Source organism: Simochromis diagramma, unplaced genomic scaffold (genome assembly GCF_900408965.1).
Source record: "Simochromis diagramma unplaced genomic scaffold, fSimDia1.1 OVJJ01000284.1, whole genome shotgun sequence".
Lineage (NCBI taxonomy): Eukaryota > Metazoa > Chordata > Actinopteri > Cichliformes > Cichlidae > Simochromis > Simochromis diagramma.
In genome coordinates this window covers 2,159,379-2,183,808 of record NW_024386871.1, presented here as the reverse complement: position 1 = coordinate 2,183,808, position 24,430 = coordinate 2,159,379, and the positions used below count along the sequence as shown (strand labels likewise).

At 38.9% G+C, this 24,430-nt stretch overlaps 1 protein-coding gene across 6 annotated transcripts in view; it reads right to left on the bottom strand.

The window, feature by feature from the left end:
- Window positions 1-387: 387 nt before the first annotated feature.
- The window catches only part of stpg2 (sperm-tail PG-rich repeat containing 2), a 69,222-nt gene continuing 45,179 nt past the window's right edge, over window positions 388-24,430 (bottom strand). For 5 of the 6 annotated variants that reach the window (XM_040031614.1, XM_040031615.1, XM_040031610.1 and 2 more), the window contains 4 exons: window positions 20,596-20,761; window positions 18,436-18,551; window positions 3,772-3,972; window positions 388-3,156 (listed from right to left, as the gene is read on the bottom strand). In XM_040031614.1, the coding sequence (XP_039887548.1) occupies window positions 3,805-3,972; window positions 18,436-18,551; window positions 20,596-20,761 (450 nt within the window). In that variant the 3' untranslated portion in view covers window positions 388-3,156; window positions 3,772-3,804. Of the gene's footprint in view, window positions 3,157-3,771; window positions 3,973-18,435; window positions 18,552-20,595; window positions 20,762-24,430 lie in introns of those variants that run through there. The other variant, XM_040031616.1, reaches the window with a different exon arrangement.

Below are 24,430 nucleotides of genomic sequence, written 5' to 3'. Positions count from 1 at the left end.
ACTTAAACACATTGAAATAAACATTTTGTAAGTTACAATTAATAATATGGTGAATGCTAGTTTCACTATGAATAATCCAGTGAAATCCTTTTACTGGGAAAAACTTTATTTTCACCGTTACCCTGTGAAGAGAAAGAGAAAAACATACATTCAAACCATCACGATGATAGACTTATTTAGTAATTTGTGCAGTTTTGTCTTTTTTAAAACGTTGATATGCCTTCACTAAATAACAGTGTTTATCACACAATATGAATGTTAATTTTATGCTTGGTTTGGCCAAAAAATTATACATTTGCTAACATATTTGGACAACATATGCCCAAACATTTATTTCCCTGAAGCAGTTATTTCTGGGAAAGAAAGCTTTAGCAGCTGTTAGTTTTTTCGTGTCTTTTTTTTCCACCCATGCATTTCATGTACAAAAGTAACCAGTAAAAGCACCCATTAACTTACCCCCATTTTACAATTATCAAGAGGTCTGTCAGGGACAGTTTCAAGGTTTGGCAGAGTTAATTATATTTAATAAGGGCTCACAAGGAGAGACGGTGCTTTAGTAAATGAGGTAGTAAAAATCCATTTATCTCCCAAAGACAATAAATAGCCACCATCAGGACACAGCATAAGGACACAATACAATATTTCTTCATCCCACACAAGACATGTGTAAGTGACAGTGCTTGGTGCTGTGTGAGAGATGAGAACTGAAGAGAAAAAAGAACCCATTTGTGCATCGATCACTTTTATGCCCCTGGTCTGTTTGCATATTTTAGACCTATAAACAACATGAATGATGTGCCGTGTAATGCACCATAATCGAGATTTATTCGGAGGGTGTATGGGAAGGAGATGTTCATGATCTGAGAATCAGGAGGGGCAGTTGCAGCTGTGTGTGCGTGCTTGTGTATGTGTGTGTGTGCTGTGATTTATTTGATTTAATTAGATCGCCGATGTAAAACAGCTCGCAGGGGGGGAAAAGGTAAAAACGAGTGCCGAGGGAGGCATAAATAACACCACGCTCTTTCCTTCCTCTCTGGCTTTTTTCTTCCTCTGGCTCTCCTTTTCTCTCTGATCTTCCCTCTGCCTGTATACAATCTCTCTTTTTTTTCCCTTTTTTTCCCCCCATGTTCCACTGGACTCCTTTTCTTCAACCCTATCCTCTTTTATGCTTCCCTCTGTCTTGGTTTTACTTTACATCTCACCTCCCTCTCTCTACCTTCTCCTCCCTCTGCTCCGCTCCCAGCTGAATAATGATAGGGGGTAAACACCTCATTAGGCTAAAAGGCCCACAGGAACAATCAGAGACATGGTACTCAGTCCAACCTGTTACTCTGAATGTTCAGAGAAACATTTTGAACACGGCAGGGCAAAGAGACATCCCACACAGTAAAGGGGGAGTGGGTGGTTTGAGTCATTTGATGGAACGGTTTTTATTTTTGTTTTAAATAGATGGCCAAACTGCATCCTGGCAACAAGATGTGCACGCAAAGTGTCACCTGTGCTTCTACTGCAGATTATTAAAACACTTGTTGTTGTTAACTTTGTCTGAAAGTGAGGAAGAACTCACACAACCATGAGTAGCTGATTTATGCCGAGCAATCAGCGGAGGTAAGAGACATAAATCTACACTCTCCGGTAGTAACTGCCAGTAAAAGTAGTTCATCCAGCATCACAAACTTCTATCACCTCATCACATCCACCCATCTTACCTACACAAGGTCAGGAACTTTTGAGCAGGCTTGAATTTCCTAACACGTCGAGTGAAAAAACATCCTTGATTTGAGAAAGTATTCTCAGACTGCTGCTGAAGATTTCAGCAGTCTGAATCAGAAGACACTCCCAGCAGAGTGAAAAGTGGCCGGTCAGCTGAAGCTCCATATTTCACAGACATATGAAAGTCTTTCCATTCCCTCTGCAAACGCACAACGGCAAATAAGTGCTCTCCAGCAACATCAAACTATTTCTTTAAGGTTAACTATTTCTTTCTTTTTTTTCCCCCATCACGGTGCCACACAGCTTTACTATAAAACCTCTTCTCGACTCTTCAGCCCGTCTCCACTTTTAGGTATATCAAAGCCCAACAGCGAGTACACTTAATATTTCATACCGCAGTCAAACCTCAGCTCTGTGCATGATTAGTAAAACTGAGTGTACAGCACCAGGTAATTCCACAGTAGATAAGCTGTAGCGTTGTTTTTACAAGGAGAATATAGTTCTACAGGCTGCTGCTGTTGGTTTAGATGTATATGTTGTGCAGCATGTGTATGTGTGCATCAATGCGAGGACATACAACACGTCTATGTGACTTCCACACTTGTTTCTTTGGCAGTCATTGCAAATATACATAATACTTGCTTCATGACTTATGCATGTTAAGCACTAATGTGTGGCAACAAATTTATATGAATTCTAAAAATGTGCTGGTTTACTGGCATTAACTAAGGAGTAGCTTCTCATGACCTTAAGATGCATCATGTGTGAGTTCAAAGATTAATCGTATATGAAGCAGTTTGCTCGCCAAGCACTTTAACTGTGGGTCAGCTTCTGGTTTAGTAGGCAACTCTCTTGTGTATTTCCCACACCGTCGTACATCAGTCAGCAGTATCCTCCACTCCCATTGATTGCTCCAATCACTCGCCTCAAAGTCCAGATTAGTTTTACTCAGGACCCGCCCACTTAGGGTCACCAACAGTTGCATTGACTGTCATCTACACAAGTCATTAGATTTTATTGGCGTTTCTCTAGCTGCTACATCGCCATTTGTCTCTTCCTGTGTGTACGCCCCATCAGGGGTGTGATCTATGCTAGCATTCATCCAGCTTTACTGTTATTAACTATAACAAGAAAAAAAAAGTACTGTAGCAAAACCTTCACAACATTTTTAATATTTGACTCATTTATGCCAGATTGGATCTTTCGATGCTTGACTTAAGACAACAACATGCCCTATGGAATAATAACAAGTTAACAAATCAGCAGCAGCATTATTATCAGCATTATTCATATGAATGCCTTTATCAATGTTACTGATATACAAAGTGGTTTATACAGGGGGAAAATAATCCACAACAGCCAACTTCAGATGAAATGTTCTTAGTAGGTATACAGTATCACTCTGTGACAATAATGCAAAGTCATCTTCTTCCAAAGTGCTGCCTAAAACATTAAGGAAAAACAAATATGTTAATCAGTCAGCATTATGCACTGTAAACTTGATGTTTAAAAAGATACTGGCTGTTATAATTAGCTTAAATGAACTGTAATTTACTCTGAGGGCAATTTCTAGCACTTGAAAAACTGAAACCTATTACCAGAACAACAGCTCTAGGGAACTTCTCTGTTATTTGATAGCCCATTCTGGGCTTAGACACACACTCAAACACAAATATCACACACAGTAAAACAAACAGCTTGGGCAGATTGCAGACATAAGCTTTCAAAAAGTGGCTGGGAGTAAAAACTACGCCAAATGCATAATGAAATGCACTCATACAACATATAAAAATATTACTGTCACTCACAATTAGTCTAAAAACCTCCTAAAGCCTGATATTGAATTACAATACATATTGTAATTGCACATTTCTGTTACTGTATTACATGAACAAACTTACCTTGTTTTCAGTTATTAAACTGTAACTTTACTCACTTATTATCTGCTATATATTCAAACAGAATGAACATGACATCAATATTCATGAAAACTCAACTTTTCTCAGAATATGAATTTAAATGTAATGACCTGAGGACTGATCTTTTCCCCCCACTAACCTTTCATCTTTAAACTCTGACCCACAAAGAACTCTATGAACTGCTGGTGGCGATAAAGGTGTTGGGTGTGCTTGCTTTAATGGCCTTGTGGGCTGTTAAAGGCCCATCAGCCACACGGGGGGAGCAGCTGGGACTCAGAGGGTTGTTGAGCGTCACGTTGAAGGTGCCCTTCAGTAGTGTGTTCATAATACTTGGACTCAACTGCAGAGACATAAACAAAACAGAGATGAGGGACAATGAAGGATGATGAAAAGTTAAATGGGTGTTCTCGGCCACCCCTCATTTCTTCACATGTTGCTTGGAACATATGCAAGCATACCTGGAAATACAGGTTATAAAGCAAAACGTTTGTATAATTCTAATGAGCTTGATGAAAGTCAATATTTGGTATGGCCACTATTATTCTCATAGCCTGATCTATCTATTACTTTTGCAAAAAAAGTAATTAGATTACTGTTACTTTCCCGTAAGCAGGTTCGTTCCTGCGTTACTAAACCGTGATTTTGTTTGTGAGAGTGTCTCATGAAAATGAGCAGTAACAGATGTGTGTAGATCAACAATGAATAATAGTGCGGGACAGAGTACGACCATGTAGCGTTTAAAGGTTGGAAGTACTTGCATTACTTTAAGTTGGATTCTGTAAAAAGTGACAAAAACATTAGCGTCCGCTGTACACTCTGCGTGGGAAGAAAACTTCTTTCTACAGTGAAAAATTAAAGTTCAAATCTTAGCAAGCAGCGAGCACGCTGCCACAGGAATGTGAAATTCAGAGAAAAAAACCCCTGGATCCCCCCACTGACATGAGCGCTGTGGTTACCACATCCAATTCCACTGGGCAAACTTCCACCGGCCCCACTCCTGCTAAACAGGTGAAAATAGACTTGAGAGCGACAGGACTTAGTGCTGCTGAACCATTGTTTTTATTTATTTTTTTGCTGTGTTTTACTTGCATCTATTTGAAAGAGTGAGTGTAAACACAAAATATAATTTTATTTTATATGCTGGAATATGCAGAAAATAGGTTTAAATGTTAAACAAATGTCTTCATGTCAAAGACTGTTGCATATAATTTAATTTCTGCTTGATGCAATGTGCATAAAGTTAAAAGATTAAAACTAATAAAAAAAAATGTAAAATGACACTTTTTCATTTAATTAAATTTTATATGATGGATTATGCATAAAAAATAGAATTGGGCTGAAAGGTCTATTGCTTTATTACGTATTCAGGTTGTGTATCATGTTTGTTTTTTTTAAAAAGAAACTAAGTAATACGGTAACTAATTACTTTTGAAAATAAGTAATCAGTAAAGTAACTGGATTACTTTCTCGGAGAAGTAATTAGTAACTAATTACTATTTTCAACTAACTTGACTAACACTGGTGGTGAAGATGCATGTCTCAGGTCCTGTGTCAGGTCTTTGTTGGATTCTTTTCAGATTTTTTTCAGGCAATTTTCGTCTGCTATATATAGTTTTTTGGGTCTATCACTTTTCACACTGACACCATTTTCAGATATGTCCTTTTATCCATTTGGCTAATGCCTCTTTAGGTAGAAATGGAAACTAACTGTCACGATCTGAGGAGGCAGACCGCGCCGTGGTGTGTGTAATGGACCCAGGTGCGTACACACGAGAGTAGACTGGAGTGAACTTAACTGAAAGCGAGCCTTTATTATGGCTGAAGACAACATGTACAAACAAAGCAGGGATAGCGTGACTAGGCTATAACTAAACTGGGAAAACTAATACTGTGACAAACTAAGAAAACTCAGAGACTATGATGATCACTGCAAAGACTGACCGTGAAACCATGGACGCGACACAGACTACATGAAACACAGAGACTAAATACACATGAGGGATGATCAGGGGAAGTGGCCACACATGGGAGCACAGCTGACACACATGAACCCATGAACCTAACGACAGGAGAGGTGAAACTAAATACACTGACATTGAATACAGACTTTCAAAGTAAAACAGGAAACACTGAGATTAGACATGACGTGAACTAAACATAACCACGCAGACATGACGCATGAACCAGGGAGACTTAGTACAGGGGAAGACAACAAGACTAAACAGCAATCTAGAAATTAACTAGGTGAACTAAGCTAAGGCACAAATAAATACAAAAGATACAGAAAACTCAAACACTGGGTCGCTCGACCCAGGACCATGACACTAACTATGTGTTTTTGCAAAAGGCTGCTATTAACAAAGTACCAAAAGATATAAATTAACATTGGTTCTTTGCTACGTTTGTCTGTTATGTGTAGACACACCACTGGTTCACTTAAGTTAGGTGGCTTTTTATGCTTGAATGATTCATAGGTCAGTGTTAAGTGGCTTAACAAAGGAGAAAAAAAACATTCTTCTCAAAAGACACAGAACTGAACTAAAAATGAGTGAAAACGCAGCCAATGTCAAAAAATCTTTAAAAAGACCTTCAAGCCTAGGTTATTGCTGAAGATCACTTTAAAATCTGGCTCTTTCCAAAGAAAATCGTCAAGACTTTTGCACATTACTGTATATTTTTAAAAAGCGAAAGAGAAGAAATAGAAAATTAACCAAAAAAACCCCAAAACAATTAATGCATAAATGAATAACTGGAGGCCAATGCAATAAATTCAGGACTCATGGGTGGTTGTCATTTGACTTTAAAACAGGAGTAATGAAGTGTTCTTAACATTTAGGGATTTAATCTAGATAAACTTCAGTGAATTCACTCACAGTGTATGATCCTGCTGACAAAGGTTTTGTATTGTCTTCTAACACACATGGTCTGCACACTTACTAATTTCTTGACGAAGCTTAAGAAATTAGTAAGTGTGCAAATTTATACTAAATTTCTTCAAATTTAGTATAAATTTGAAGAAAATTTATACTAAATAACATATATTATATTATGGTCAAACATTTTGTTCAGTCCTACCATGGACTGGTAACAGATCCAATGATATAAAGCCCAAATAATTTAAAATTAAATAATTATCTGAAGGGCTTAATTATTTCCAATATGCTTTTAGAGCGAGGGGTCATTAAGGTTAAAATCACAAACATGACTCAAAAAACCCTTACAAATACTGGGTCTGTTAGTCCCTGCTGGAGGGGGAGTCTTACAGAGGAAAAAACTAAACAAAACACCACGTTCACTTCAAAGTCTGCCCCCTAAAATCACCTCCCAAAAAACCCACAGACATACACACATATATATGCTCTATGTACTCACACACTTCATCAGCTGTCCTACTCAGGTACTGCTGAGCCTTTTCTGCAAAGCTCTATCTCCCTCTCTCTCACTCGCTCTCTCTCACCCCCCACTACCTCCATATAACCTCTGAGCACGTACGTGCACACACAGACACGCACACATCAGTATGCCAGAGGTGCTGCAGCAGGATTTGAGAACACTGGCGGCACGGCTCAGATCTCAGTATTGATCCTAATGGGAAAAGGGTTGCAGGTTCAACTCCAGGTCACCCTCGGGGTTACTGGGGAGGTCGAGGAGATAGGGGAAGAGCCCTTGGAAGTGACGACACCATTGGAATGGCAATGATGAGGGAGATTATGGGATGCTTGAGTAGGTCAAAGAGGGGAGAAGGTAAAGGGGAAAATTGCAGGTTGGTAATTGGTGGTGGTGATTATGTTACTTGGTATGTATGAAGACATATTCAACCGCGCCCATGAGCACAGACGAAGGAGTGCAGGATGCACAGTCGTCCCTATAACACACACACACACACACACACACACACACACACACACACACACACACACACACACACACAGTGAAGGAACGCAAGCATTTGCTACCCACAATCCAGCAAAACAAGAGACGCAAGAGAATCAAATTACTTTTCATGAGCAGCTCGTATTTACCAGTACTTCAGTCGGCCAAAGAACAGATTATACACCTTTAGAGTCCGTCCGTCAGTTTGACACAAAGTGTAGATGGAACAGGCACGAGGTCTGTACATAACAACCCTGCGAGATCTATTCAGGAAAACTTTACAAGACTGAGAACAAAATGAATGCCAGGTACCAAAATAGATTCTGATCCAGCCAAAGAGTGAGACAAATATGGAGACAAGGACCCAAGACCCTAATCAGGCTTTAGAAGTTTGTGAGCTCAACAATTTTTCTCTATTTAAGGCATAGCACTTGTGCTCCACTGACCAGTAGAAAAGGCTAGAGAAGGTCCTAGAAGTACATGCCAGCAAAACCAGGTATTTTGAAAACTATGAAGGACTTTATTTTGTACAGCTTGCTTCTTTTTTGCAGGAGCAACACTATATATAAAAATATGGAAGATGAATGCTGTGTGCATAAACCACAACTTCACAGAATCCCTTTAGTCTTAAATAAATAAATAAAAACAAAATAAAACAACAAAGATCTAGTGTGTAACACACTGATTCGTGCTATTTTTCTTGCCAAAACTCCAGACTTCATAGCTGGTTAAAGCCATGCAAGGACCTTCCTTTTTAAATGTATTTGTAACTCCCACAGTGAAGTATATTCAACAGATTAACAGTCAATTAAACTGTACTGTAGTTTCCAGCTCTTTTAAAACACACATTTTCCAAAGTCAACAAGAATTAAAAGTAGGAACATGAAAACTCACACACAGTGAGAGCCCTTACAGGCCACAGGCATCACACTGAGAAGCATATCATAATATGTCAACTGCGTCAAGAAAACCTTATGTTCTAAATCATAGTGACTAAGAGCCTGAGTAATAGTAGATTTTTATGAAGGGTGCCAATAAATACATACAGTATATATACTTGTACAGCAGAGTGATATTGAAATTTCAAATCTAAAGAGTTGTGCAGCACATGAAATAGAGCTTTACTCTATTTCATGTGCTGCACAAAGTGCTGAGAGTATTGTCAAAAATATACTCTTTAATTATTAAACTACCACTTATTTATTTTTTATTTCAAATGAAAAAACTTAAGTTTCTTCTTTTCTTGCGTCAGTATGTGTTTTGTACTCATCTAGCATATATATATACCATTAAAGAGTACAGCATTTAATGAATATTTGTTTCTGCTCGACATCCGTTCCCCGAGTCGTTTTACATTTCCATATTCCATCCACACTTTTCTCTCTGTTAAATGAAGCTCAGCCACTAAGAACAGTGTTACTGTATGAGTGAGAAAGGTAATCAAGCCTGCTCAAGCAGGTACCTCACATAGTGCATTTAATGGAAACTCTAAATGAACCTTCACAGTGGACAAATGCTGCTCAAGTAGATAGCTTTGTGACATTATGTACATGTATGGACGAATGATCATGCGCACACTTATGCTGAAATAGCTACTGTTCCATTACATGAAAAGTCTGCTTCAGATTTCAGACGCTCAGAACACATTTCCAGCTGTTGAATTTAACTACCCTCTTCAGCAGCTCAATTTTCTGCTTTCTGTCTCTCTGCTTCTCTTCCTCCACGCATTTTCACCACCTTTTCAGCACCAACTCACCTCTACCGCCGTTTCCCCTTCTCTCTCTCCCCCCCCTGCCTCCTTCTCATTACTACCATGCTACACTCTGCCTGCTCATCTTCTACAAGCACTTATTTATCTCCCTTTCTGCTCCACTTCATACTATATTTAACGCTGCATGGCCCGTGGTGTCATATAGAATCCCAGTCACACAGCTAATTACTGAGCAGCGAGCTTAAACTTGCATTTCGCTATTAAAAAGGAACTTGACTTCCTCCAGCTAAATGGAGCCATATGATTATGTACAATGCAATAGAATCAGTCTATAACCCATGAATGAAATCTTTTTTTATGTTCTTGTATGGGGCCTTTACTTCATTATACATATGTATGAATACCAGATGGACATCTAAAATTATTTAGATCACATGAAGGTTGAAAATAAAAAAGTACTTACAAAACAGTGTGCAGTGCTTCTGGTAAGAGGCATCATGAGTAATCTGAAATGCCAAATCTAGTTTACCAAATTGTATTAGCTCATCTTAGAAGTGACTGGCAGGTTTGCAACATATGTTCTTCTGCTGCTTAAGGTGGGATTGAGCCTCTTGAAGCCTCTAACACATTGCAAGAGAAAGTCATTTACACCTACAAAAAAAATTCCAACTGACCTATCATGCCTCCTCCAGAGGCATGCATGAGAAACTGGTGCACCCAAATGAAGTATATACTTGGACAGAAGAAAGATACAAATTATGCTGTCGGAGCTCTTGGGCAGCCAGTGGAGCAAAACTTAGGGCCTAATTTACTCATCTGCAGCTCACTTCTACAGAGAGCATTATTAGCTGATATTGAAGATCTAATCATGTAACTACGCTGCTACAAAGTTTAGCAAAACCAATTTACTCTTACTTTGAGACAATTATCTACCATCTTTAAAGCTCTCTGTGATGGTTAAAGTAGCTGCAGACAAACACTCGATGTGGATCTCAGTTCAATACAACTTTTACCACCCAACCCCTTGGGGGAGAAAGGATGGAGATAGGACAGGTTGAGGTGGGAGCAGGATCATATCAGATTTTTCAACAGTTTTACTAGCTACAGTAGAAATTCCCACAGCTACACTTCCCTCTTATAAGAGAAAGAAATAAAGCAAAGAGAATGATTGTCATCGAGAGAGCAATGACAAAAACATCCAAAAAGATTATGATAGACCGACTTGAATGTCAAGGAAGGTGGTAGGTAGGCAGACTCACCAAACATTTTGAGCTCCCAGAGGAGAGAGGTGTATTTACAGCGTCCTCCATCTTGTGTGATACTTACAAATAAATGTAGAAAATGTATCAGCTCATAACAACCAAAAAGAAAAGGCACATAATCTTAACAATGCAACCTCTAACATCTTTTTTTTTCCCCCAGATATTTTTATTAAAGTTTCTGCATCCATTTTTACAAAAGACAAATTGAACAATATGCCGTTTTCTTTTTGAAGAACATAAAACAATATGAAACATACACTCCCACCTCATAATTATAGGAGTACCAGTGGGTGTACAAAAAGAAAAAAGAAAGGGTCCAATCTAATAATACGAATAGTAAACCCTGGAGTACAAGATAACAGTTCCTAAGTGTACGAGAGAGATGTGGAGAGTTTCAGAGCCCACACCCCCACACAGACACAGAAAAAACAAAACACACAAACCAAGAAAAAGAAAAAAACAAACAAAAAACCCCACAAACATAATGAGTGGTCAGCTTAGTTGTAGAGATAAGTCAAATCTGTAAGAGAAAAGAAATATGTATAAAGTAGGTAAGTAAATGCCATCATAAGGCGCAGGCACAATAGAGTCCATATACTTAAACTTAAACATCTTACTTAAACATAAGATAAAATAAAATAGAATAAAGTCTGAGCTGGCTAATTGGGAGCGTTGCGAGACCGCAAAGTCTGAACATGGTCAAAAAAGGGTTGCCAGGTCTTAAAAAATTTGGCCATAGACCCACGCAGGGTGAATTTAATCTTTTCGAGTTTGCTAAAATGCAAAGCGTCTCTGATCCAGATTTCCCAGGATGGGGGAGAAGGGGACTTCCAACATAACAATATTCTGCGTCTTGCCAATAAGGTGAGAAATGCTACCAGATCCGCTTGGGGCGTCGGCATGACAACTGTATCAGGAAGAACCCCAAACAAAGCAGTTAAGGGCACAGGTTGGAGGGTTAGCTGGATGATCTTTGATAAAGTCAGAAAAATATTAATCCAGTATTGTTTGAGGGATGGACATGACCAAAACATATGTATTAGAGAGGCAGGTGTTTGATGACAATGGTCGCAATCAGGGCTAAGGTTGGGGTATATTTGAGCTAGTCTGGCTTTAGTCCAGTGTACACGGTGCAAAATCTTACATTGAATCAGCCCGTGTTTGGCACATAATGAGGAGCCATGGACCCGGTAAAGAATTTTATCCCAAGAGTCATCCTGAATCACACACCCCAAATCCTGCTCCCATGCCATTTTAATAGCCGAGGTTGAGGAGTTGCCAAAGGAACATATTCTCCCATACAGACAAGAGATCAGGCCCTGTGATGAAGGGGGAGGTGATAGAAGGTTATCAAAGTCATGACAAGGAGGTCTAGATGGGAACTGAGAGGATTTCTCCTTAACAAAACTCCGGATTTGTAAGTAGCGAAAAAAGTGACTTTTTGGAAGGCCAAATTTCAATGAGCGCTGTTCAAAGGAGGCAAATGTATTCTGAATATACAGATCAGAAAAAGACCTGATACCCAAGGAGGCCCACAAATAAAAAGCACCATCAACTAACGAAGGCTGAAAAGAGGGATTTTTCAAAATGGGTGACTGAAGGGAAAAAAAGGTCAACTTAAAATAACGACGAAATTGATACCATATTTTCAAGGTAACTTTGACAATAGAGTTATTATAAGAACCTGCACTCAGAGGCTGCTTTTGGGCATAAATCAGGGCTGGTAAAGAGGATGAGGCACAAGAAGAAGTCTCCAAACTCAGCCAGGCCGGGGCATTATTCATGCCTTCCCCCTGTAGCCAGTACCTGAGAATACGAATATTACATGCCCAATGATAGAACATAAGGTTTGGTAAAGCCATCCCCCCCATCTTTTTCGGTCTTTGAAGATATGTCTTGCGTATTCTAGGGTTTTTTTTGTTCCAAATGAACCCAGAGAGAATCTTGTCTAATTTAACAAAAAAGGAAATTGGGATAAATACAGGGACACACTGAAAAAGAAAAGAAAATCTTGGGAGGATATTCATTTTAATTGTATTTATGCGCCCTGCTACAGACAGATGGAGTAGAGACCATCTGTCCAAATCCTGCCTAACTTTCTCCACAAGTGGGTCGAAATTAAGCTTGAAAAGAGCATGGAATTGACTTGTAATTTTAACCCCTAAATATGTGAAGTTGTCCGATACAACTCGGAAAGGCAGTGCTGTGCACTGATATTTCTGTGCAGCAGCATTCAGGGGGAACAGTTCACTCTTAGCGAGATTCAGCTTATAGCCAGAAATAAGGCTAAACTGTTCAAGTATTGAGAGCACCAAAGGAAATGAGGATGCTGGTTCTGAGATGTAAAGAAGCAAATCATCTGCGTATAAGGAGACCCTTTGTTCTATACCATTTCTAGTAACCCCGGTGATACCTGGGTTTGATCTCAGCGATATGGCCAGGGGCTCAATTGCAATTGCAAAGAGCAACGGCGACATGGGACAGCCCTGCCTAGTCCCCCTAAACAGAGGAAAAAAGTCAGAACATGTGCCATTTGTTTTGACAGCGGCAAGCGGGGAAGTATAAAGAAGTTTCAACCAGGAGATGATTATTTTACCAAAGCCGAATTTATCCAAAACATAAAAAAGGTATCCCCACTCGACCCTGTCAAAAGCCTTCTCAGCATCTAAACTGATCCCAAACTCAGGGCTGTTGGAGTCTGAGGGATTGTAAAGAACATTAAACAAATGTCTAAGATTAGAGAAGGCATATCTCCCTTTAATAAAGCCTGTTTGATCCGGGTTAATTACAGATGGCAAGACTGCTTCCACACACATCGCTAAAAGTTTAGCAAGGATTTTATAGTCCACATTTAACAAAGAAATGGGACGGTATGAGCCACATTGTAATGGATCCTTATCCTTTTTTAAGATCAAGGATATAGATGCCTGCAGTAGAGAGGGTGGGAGGGATCCAACTTCCAGTGAATGCTTATACATATTTATCATGAGCGGGGCCAGTTTAGGCATAAATTTACGATAGAACTCAACAGGAAACCCGTCCTGTCCGGGACACTTAGAACACTGCAATTTGCTGATAGCTTGCAGGATCTCTTCTACAGTTACTGGTCCCTCCAGCTGAAGGCTGTGTGTCTGATCAATTGATGGGCGCTTAAGATGATTGAAAAAGGAGTCCAAAGCCTCAGTGCTAAATGCACACTCAGATGCATAAAGAGATGAATAAAAGTCTCGAAATTGGTCATTAATTATTTTAGGATCCGTAGAAACACCGCTTGATGTCTGAATCCGAGGAATGGAATGTGCAGCTGCTGCACTACGAAGCTGATAGGGAGAGCAGTTTACTGGCCTTATCCCCATACTCATACTGGGAGTACTGACACTTCAACAACATCTCTTCAGCCCGAGCAAAGGACAGGTGATCAAACTCAGTCTGCAAAGACAGCCTGTCATTATAGACCTCTGGTGCCGGGCAGACAGCATACAACTCATCTAATTGCGATATGCGTATTATGAGCTCGGACAACTTTGCTTTCCTTTGATTTGCCTCAAAACCAGCATAAGATATAATATGTCCCCTGATAAAAGCCTTAAACGTTTCCCACAAAATGGAGGGTGATATTCCGGGTGTAATGTTTGTCTCTATAAATAAGTCTATCTTGGAATTCACAAATGTGATGAACTTATCGTCTGACAGCAAGCGTGTATTCAAACGCCATGGAGCTGGTGGAGAACTTTGGCCCACTGCCAAATCTAGAGTCAACGGAGCATGATCTGAAATGACAATAGCACTATGAGAGCAAGAGCGAATCTGTGAAGTAAGTCGACTGTCCAGTAAAAAGTAATCAATACGAGTGTATGTATGATGAACAGGGGAGAAAAAGGTGTACTCTCTACGTGTGGGGTTGAGAAAACGCCAGGCATCAATAACAGAAAATTCTTCAAGGAGCATATTAATAATTTTGGAAGAGTTGGATTGCCTACCAGGCTTATTTGAGGATCGATCCAGCGGCCCGAGCCAACAATTAAAATCGCCACCAAGAACCAAACAGTGGGAAGACAAGTCACATCTAAATGACTATATAGTATGAATTTACACACAGTTAACGTAGCTAGTGCCAACAACTAGGGCTGGGTATCGTCACTGATTTCTAGAATCGATTCGATTTTGATTCACAAGGTCCTGAATCGATTTGATCCCCGATTCGATTCAATCTGATTCGATTTGATTTGAATCAGGTAAATTTTGCCTCAGACAGTCAGAAATATTATAATTCTGATCACGCATCAGTACATTTCCATATTTTTATTTCTATAAAAGGAAAGCTGACACTTGCGAGACTTTATCAAAGGTGTGAGCATCACAGCAGATGCCTTTGTGTCAAAGTAACTGAGGATAAAACAGAAAAGCATGAAGGCGACTTTCCTGGCCTAGGATTTTATAGCAGATGACCTTAAAAATATTCTGCAGTAGATCAAAAACGAAAGAAAACCATTAATCAACACATGAACATTACCCGATGCTGCTGAAGTGAAGCAGAGCAAAGTTACAGAGGTTTTAAGAGACACAGCTAAGCCTTTTGCAATTTTGCATAATTTTAAAAAGTTTACATTTGGTCAGTAGCCTATTGAACAGCAGAAATTAGGTTTTCTTTTCGGAAGTAAGTAAAAGGAAAAAAAAAAACAGGGGCCGACAGCGCTGTAAACAACGGTAGACTTGTACGTAACAAGCAAGCGAATAATGCAGAAAACAGATTTTTAGACGGGAAATTGTTCTCGAAGTACAGAGAGAGAGAGAGAGAAGCGAAGTTTGGATCAATGGTCAATATTGTTTGGAGAGAGATAAAAACCTGCAGCTTCAGAATCAGCGCAAAAAGGGCGTAAACACAAAGGGCGGACCCGCCGAAACATCAAAATAAGCGAGCTGTCAGCTTTCAGCCCCGACCGTGTCTGTGCCGTCGGGTGAGAAAGGCAACCTCTCACTGATTCTGATCTGTCGGCGGGTCCACGCTTTGTGTTTACGTCTTTGTGCAGAATCCGTGTACCTGCTCTCATTTCCTGTTTAACTGTTTGGTGGTTATTGAAATTTTGTGAGGTTTAACCTGAGATTCTGGCATTTCGGGCAAAGTACATTTATATTTAAAAATCGATATCACGTTATCCAAGCCAGAATCTATTTTAATCGATAAATCGATAATCAAAACCCACCCCTACCAACAACCCAAGGCAGTAAAGTTACAGATGCAGACAAATTTGTTGGTACCATCTCACAAAAAATAAAAAAAAAACTTTACAACCAATTAGCAGTCAATACTCTACTGCATTGCCAACAAGTTGCACTCATCAGGGCAGACTGATTCAGTCTGAACATTCAGACTGAAAATAGAAGGCGATTATTTAACAACTTTTGCCCATCTGAGAGCAACCGAAGTCAATTTGAATTGGGCTAAAATTGTTTGGAGACTGGCCACCTTCTACCAGGCAGCCAGTGCAATTTCCTTGCAGTGAAAAGCGGCCACCACAATTACTTGTAATCGGTTGTCAAATGCAAAAAAAAACAACAAAAAAAAACAACACCTAGTCATAATGAGGTTGCCATCCTATTTTAACCCTAATAAGACTGATCTATTGTTAAGGCCTCTGACTCTGACCTAATTCTTCATGCAAAAGTTTTTTTTTGTTATTTTTTAAAAAGCACATTAATGCATATCAAACCTTTGTATAAAGTCTTATGGGAAAACGTGCATGTTTAGAAATCCTGTGAGGAAACAAATTCTCACATGCCAAGACTGACTTACAAAAAGATACTTTGCTGAACTTGTGATGTAAACTGCACAGAGGAGGGGAGAAACTCTAATTATGCTGGAGACAAAGGAAAAACAGACTGAAGACTCTAGAGATACATCTGATATATTAGAATACAAAAGTAGAGTTGAGCCTCTATTGGTTATCTCTCTGTGCTGAACCCTGACTGAGCCCTGTGGTGTTATATCATAAACAAACTAAAGGTATGACTACAATAAGTATTGTTTATCAAATGCACTGTGACTACCCTGAGGCCTGACAAACATGGAATGATCGTCATTTTTCATCAAGCATGTGCAAAGTATATTCTTTTGAAGTTTACACTCGCTTTGTTATCCATTGTTTACTTGGAACAAGTCTTCCCCTTGCTATTGCCGTTTCTGCTCTTCTGGCACATTACACAGTGTGCATTTACCAGTTACTTTTAATTTGTGTTTTGCTGCCTGATTGGCATTATCAGTCAGGTGGATAAATTCACCAGTGCCGGTCATATTCAATTAGGCCTGCAATGTTGCTTTAATTATCTGAGACATCTCACCACTACTGTGCTGATACATTTATCACATTTTACTAATGTGCTAAAATTTGATGGTGTTAATTGAACTAAAATTGTGTCTGTGTCAGTGTCTCGAAACACCTTTTGAGGCAAATTTCCTATATGCTTTTGAAGGGCAAAGCTTCTGGAGAAAAAGTCTTCATATTACAGATACAGGTAAAACTAGAAAACAGGTAAAGCAGGGAGAGAAGAGACACAGACTGTAGACTACAGAAGAGAAGACAGTAGAAAGCTGAGAGATAAAACTACACAGAGGCAGCAGGCAGACTGGGACACAGGCAGACGGAGAAAAAAAAGAGCTCTGTGATAACATCGCACCCATGGACATGAACATGATGATGAACTGTGTAGTGAGATTTGAATCAAACCTCGGGTTTTGTCTTTGATGTTCGCCATTCAAAATCAGCGGGGACTGGCGAACAACATTAGCACTTTCTTCTCACTCACACACATTCACCATCAGTGGAAACCCAAAGCTGTAATCTCTATTAAAATGCACTAAAACAAAGCAGAGAAAGATTATGCTCTGGTTAAGTTTCATTACAGCTACATTATGCTTCAGTCATGAAGTGCATTTGTCTCTGTCAGTCCTCTGTGGTGGCTGTATTAAACGACATTACACTTAATAAAAGGCATCTATTTTTACCCAGTTTAATTCAACCAGGTAGGTCAATTAAGAATAAAGTCTCCCACAAACTGAAAACCTGCCCTGTGCAGAAAAGCACATCAGCCCAGGAAAGATATTGAAGTTTGGATTTGTTTTTCTTTTTTCTATTAAGCAATCAATTTCTTCCGCACAGCTCAAGGTCACTGGGAGAAATGTGATAGATTCTGCGGGGATTACAACTCAAGTAGTGTCAGACGTTCTGGGTATTATATCTCAGGTCTACACGACACACACAAAGAGCAACCGCTGTGTCCATATATGCTAAAAACTCAGCATGCATCTGCACACTTAAACTTAGGTCTGTAATGTGTCAGAAGGTGAGCCTGGTTAACTTATGATTTCATGACAAATGAAGCAGATAGAATATCTGAAATTGATTCAACTGTGGAATTTGTATTTCAAAGACATGCTAGTGAGAGGTGCCATTGTTAGGCTGAAAAACCAAAATAAACCTATCAGAGAGAGCAAAATCTTTAGTCGTGGCTAAATTACCAGTCTGGTACAAAAGGAGTGCACCTAGCAGCTCAGCAACACCAAAAGACCCAAAATACCACACAAATAAAGTGTATGAAGACAGAGTTATTTCCGGGGTTAAGAAAAACAACTTTACAACACCCGGAACAAGTCAAGAACACTGTTAAGGAGATAAGAGTATCACTGTCAAAGTCTACAATCAAGAGATGCCTTCATGAATTCATAAAATGTATAATGTGTATAAAATGTCTGTAATGTAACTTTGTTAAACCCTTGAACGTCAGTCATATAATTGTTTGATTGTAAATCCACTGTGGGGGTATACAGAGGCAAAACTATACAAACTGCATCAAATTGTGGACATAAATCTACTTTAGTTCAGTCAAGCGCACTGGGAGTATGGTACAAAGTGAGGATGTTTTACAAGGCTGACATTAATAGATCTTTTTGTACTGTTACCCAATAAGTGTCAGGTCCTGGGCTGATGTTCTTGGGAACTTTGAATCGATCTTCTTTGGAGGACATCAGTGCCAACTTTGGAGCAGATTTTACACTTGGGTTGTACTGGCCGGGGCCTGATGAACACAAACACACTTAAAAGCCAGTAAACATACAAAGAACACTCTTTTTACCTTACCGGACTTAGTATAGTTTTGTATTTCCTGATTAGTTTTTATTTTTATTTATTTTTTACGTTTTGGTTTTAATTTGATTGTAGTTATAATTAGTTTCCTTTTCATTGTTTGAAAATGTTTATTTTTAGTCTAGTTTCTATTAGTTTTCGTCTTAGTTCTAATCTTTATTAATTATTATTGTATGGCAGGCATGTGTCAGAGGCAACATTTAGCAAAATCACTACAAGTATTACAATAAAAACACAGAACCTTTTCAAAACAGCTCACTCACAGTCTTGTGGAAATCCAAAGTCTCAATAAATATTTCTATGAAAGCCTCATAAAGGCAAATTGTGATAACATTTTTACCAAACTAACAAATACAATATGTTTATTTTATTTTCATTAGTGTTCCAAGTTCAAAAAATCATTTCAGTTAGTTTCAATTCTTTCTAAAAGTCTAGATTTAAATTTAATTTTAGTTAACTAAAATCTTTTTTCACCTTTAGTTTTTCATTTAGTTTTAGTTAACTATAATAACCTGGCCACATACTATCACCTTCAGGCTAAGCAATCATAAGATCTGAGCCAAAAAAATCCCATCATATTCTTAAATTGTTAGTACAAATCTATATTTCTGTTGATTATCAAATTCTATACAAGTTTTAGCACAATTAAAACTAAAAGAAGTAACTGCCATGTGACTCTCTGGATAAAAGGTCTACAGCAAAGCTGTGGCAGATAAGAATTGTAATTGTTTTTTGTAATCTCTGGAAAATGATATACCTGCATAATACTGGACTCTGATGTGAATCAGAGGATGGACAGAGGATGGACACAATCCAATAAAACTTCAAAGCTAAGGTTACAAGAATAATGCTAACACCCAACTTTTAAGGAGTTATGATAAGAACTTTTACAATTGATTTTTTAAATGGTTTAATGGACCCCTGGGCAAGATATTATATTCACTGCATTTAGAATTGTGATGAGGGGACATAAAATATATAAAGAATTCATCATTGGTCTAACAGCTTTAAAGTAAGACAACAGTAGGTGCTATTCAGCCCCAGTGGCTAAATGCAATCAACTTATGACTACACACATGGTTAAAAACACCTTGAGCAACTGCTAATGTCACAGATCATTATGAGCACCACAGTCATTAATTTTTGCTCAGAAATAATGCATAGCTAAACGCTCGGTCCTACCATTATCAGAAATATGATCACGTTAGACCCAGCATGATAAGTAATATAATGTTCCATATATTATAGACCTATTCATAAATGCAAATTCAACTATGGGGGGAAAAAAAGCATGTGCATATCAGTGTGCTTATTGTGCGTCTCTAAGTTCACGTTAAGTGTCCATATACGCGTGTCCACATAAGTGCTTCAGGGTGGAGATGTATAAGTGTGTGCGTGTTTGCGTTCTAAGCAGAAACAATTCTGCAAACAGTTCAAATCTATTTATATGCAAATTGGATTTTGGTTAAACGGTTTGAGGTTTCTCCTGGGTCGAGTCCCTTGGTGAAAGGGGGCTAGTCATAAATTATCCAAGTAAGTCATGAATCTATCAATTTTCGAACAACATTTTTCAATGGGGGTGTAACTCAGGTAAATATTAGGTTTGAGGCCCATAGAGATGAAACTAATTGGACTGTATGATAGCAAAGGGAGGCACAGTACAGTTTGTGAATATTTAGCTCTGAAAAGAAAGGAAGGACTGACCCACACATAGACCAAGCCGTTTCTCTTTACATAATGTCCTTGTGGGTCTTTATTATAATGTGTCTTGAGGGGGGCCACTGAACCTGTGGAGCCCAACAACATAGAAGACCAAAATGCTAGACGCAACAAAGCTAACACTTGAAATTGGGTTTAACGCTTTGTTTAGTGTTTAGGTATTCAGTTAGGCATTCAGCTGTGGAAGGGTTATGGTATGGGGCAGGGAAATGCATTATTTTGATTGACAGACCAAACAAAAAAATCGAGTGCTACACCTGGCACGCTGGAGTTACTGTGTAGGAAGAAATCATTTCTCGGTGCAGCAGACAGGAAGCAGCTTTGCCGTTTCTTAGCGTCTTCACTTCGGGGTTCTAAGTAAGAGTGGCCATTAACCTTCTCAAATGTCTGACTCACATTGTATCTGCTGGGTGCAGGGGAATCCTACAAGAAGAGAAAAGCAGAGCATAGGAGAGTAATGATATATTAGAAAAAACTGACACTAACATTTATGCAACAAAATGAAATGCACAAATGTGCAGTTTCCACTTTTAACATTTCACAGCTGCAAGGTCAGCCATCTGTTATTAGAACACACTCACATGATCCCATTTATTATAGTGTCACTCATGTATGCATGAATATTGGCGTGCAAATGCAAGGTAATCCAAACAGTGTCAAATCATCTTCGTCAGGGCTATTGTTTTTATCTAGAAATAAAACAAGCAGTGAAAAACTACTTTAGTTAATTGATGTCAAAATGCAAACTAGAATTTAAAAAACTGAACAATTTAACAAACTCAAACAATATTGTGAACTTACAAAACTAAAAATAAGTTGCTTAAAAGAAAAATGCACCAATAATGATAAACACATGCACAGTTGTAGTGTTTGTCATTTTGGTCAAATTTGTCAACACATGTTTGTGAAGAATGAAATATCTGCATAAGATTTACAGTTATGTTTAATATGGCTACTGGTTTTTAGGCGGATAGTGTGCAGTTTGAACTGCGATACCTGTGTGACCGCACATATTCCCCCCCAGGGAGGCGTCTGAGGACATCACCTTGGGAAAAGGCACCCACCCTGTTGAGGGGCCCTAGTGTAGCACGCAACTCAGGCTCCCTTCAAGTACCTAACGGTTATCGCAACTTCGGAAGTGACGTGATGCACACAGACATCATCTTTAAAAGCCTGAATGGCACAATGGCAATCATAAATGCCATCATGTCCCGTAATTGTAAAACGGTGTGAAAATGGAGTTGGCGTACAAAGTGAAATTCAGCAAAGCCACCCTGTGCTCTGACAGACATGCACAGCTGGAAACTGAGAATATTTCGAGCCTGAAAAATGAGATCTGCTGATTCAGAGTTTGCACACTTTTTTGTGAAAAAAAAAAAAAAGTTTAGAGAGAAACTCAGAGTTTGAATGTGTGACAGAATGACCAGCAGCTAAATTGCCAACTGCTTTCTGCAGCCCAATCAACCAGGCAGGCTAAGATGCCGCGATATGTTTGAAGTTCATGGTGACAGAGTTCGCGGCAGGGGCAGTACCTGCCTGAGCCAGTAAATTTGGTCCAGCTGAAAAGGAGAAAATTAGAAAATTTGTAGAAAATTTGCAGAGGTTAGACAGAAGAGCTGCGAAGGCAACCCACACCATGGTTGCCGGGCAAGACTAGATAAGACACTGACATTGACGGCTCCACAGGTGGTGGATTAAGCAAGCCGCTATTTTCCGCATTGTTCAGATCCAAAGATAATTCATAGCTGTGCACAGTGATGCAAATAGACAGGGGTTGGCTCCATGTCGAGGTGAACTCGGATATCTGAAAACAGGGACAGGTGTTTCTTTTTTTTTACCCTTGTCACCTCTGAGTGTATTATGAACTGCACAGCTTTAAAGAACTTTCTCCTCAAACGTTAGCTCCGGGATACCTTTCAGGAACTTTGTTGTGCAAAACAAGCTGCACCCCTGAGAAATTAAATTAGTTAAATTAGCACACCCCAGGCAATCTGCTCACCAAAGGGAGCACTGCTAGCACCAACAGGAGGAGTTAAACTAATGTTAAACTGGCAGCTGACAACAACGCCAACTAGTAATAGTTAACTATGATGACTGAGCATTGTATGTATGTGTGTGTGCTCATATGTGGGCCTCATATGTGATCACATCTATCTTCAAAACTGTGACTATAAGTGTCTTTAACCAGGACATGAAACTGCATGAAATCTATCTGTTGTACCAACCAAATCAACCTAAATGTGCACATACACTGAAAGTTTGTAGATACTACACTCCTACAAAAAACAATGTCAGAAACAGATGGCATCTCCAACATGTCACAAGTAATTTCTTGCACATAGACTACATATCAGATTATTATAACCTTAGTCTTTATAATAAATATTAATACATAGCTAATTCACAGAGGTACCCTTGGTGATACCAGTGATAGAATTTTAAATCTGAAATGGAGAATGGGTGAATCGCGGGTGAAACTCGCACTTCAACTGCTGCAGAGGAACCTCAGTTACTGGGGATTTGTCAGTGGGTCTCTGAATAATTGATGCTGAATGCTGAATATAGCGGCACGATCCACTTATCCTAAACATAGGAAGGCTGTCATTTACCTCACGCTGTCATTTCCCAACTGCTGCATTCTCCCTCTCCTCCTAGGGAGCCGTCCATCTTTAATCACTTTTAACTGCGGCCATTTAGCTTTTCATTATAGACACAGCAGGGGGACAAGGTGGCAAGCACAACATGTGTACAACAATATAACCGTACACAAAACATGGAAACATTCAATTTGAAGATGCACATAGAAAAAAATCATTTCTATGTAAATGTAAAACTGAAATTGAAAGAAGGTGAAGAAAACAGTGACACGGTCTCCTGTAGTTTGCCTGGTTTGGTTGGTGTCATGGTTGATTTAATACAACTGACACCTGTAGGCACATCTGTGGAGCCCTATGGTCTATAATTATACCGGAATATGGAACAAACCATGTTCCCAGTAGTAGTCATCAACTATTGACAGCACTCAGGTTGACTTTAATTACACACCCTTGACATTTAGACAGCTCAATACTTGCCTTCTACACACACACACACACACACACACACACACACACACACACACACACACACACACACACACACACACACACACACACAAACTTTTCTTAATGATTCTGTCACATTGCCCTTGTCTGTCTGAAAGTGACTGAGTGAATAAATACAGTAGATGCTAGATACATGTTTGTGACAGCCAATGGTACAGAACAACATAAATTAAATATTTTTATGTTGGTATTTTTATAATGCAAGTCTATCAGAAATTAACAGAATATAACTATAAGTATTAATAAGATATTAATTAAGTAATGGTATTTTTCTAATGCATGCTCTCACTGAAGGATTAAAAAATAACTACAAAAACTGAATATGTATGCGTCTCCACATCAGTTGTTAGACCTCACATTGCTGTGTCAAGTGGCTGGTGCTATTTGAAGAAAACAAATCTTTTCTCAAGAGGGCTGCTGCACAATTTCACATTATAGTGAGGGTCTCTGTGGAGCATTCGGTTTATTCATGAAAAATGTTTGGAGCACACCTCTCAGAACTGTTACCTTGATCAAGAAAAATGAAGTTGTGGGAACAATTTTTCCTTGTACAAAATTTTATGTTTATTACGGTTATTTCTAACTATTTTATTCAAAATTTTTACAATTTCAGCCATCATATACAGGTATATGTATAAATGTTGGTTATTTTTTACTTTTTCATGCACATACATAAAGTATCATTTCTACAAGAACAGCCAGAATACTATCCTTTAGTATTCTCACGCATCCTCATTCACAGCTTTAGAAGAGTTTCACCATGGCTAAATCCAAACACAAAGTGAGATATTTCATATTATCTTTTTACAGTATAGCCTTTCTTCCGCACCATCTCCTCTCATACTAATGACTCAAGCACACTTGACAGTGGCTGTATTAATGATCTGGCGGTACGCGTAGTGACAGCTTTGACTAATGGTCAGGCATAACATATGAGGTGTATGTGTGTCTCTGTCCATGTGCACATCCACGTGTGTGTGTGTGTGTG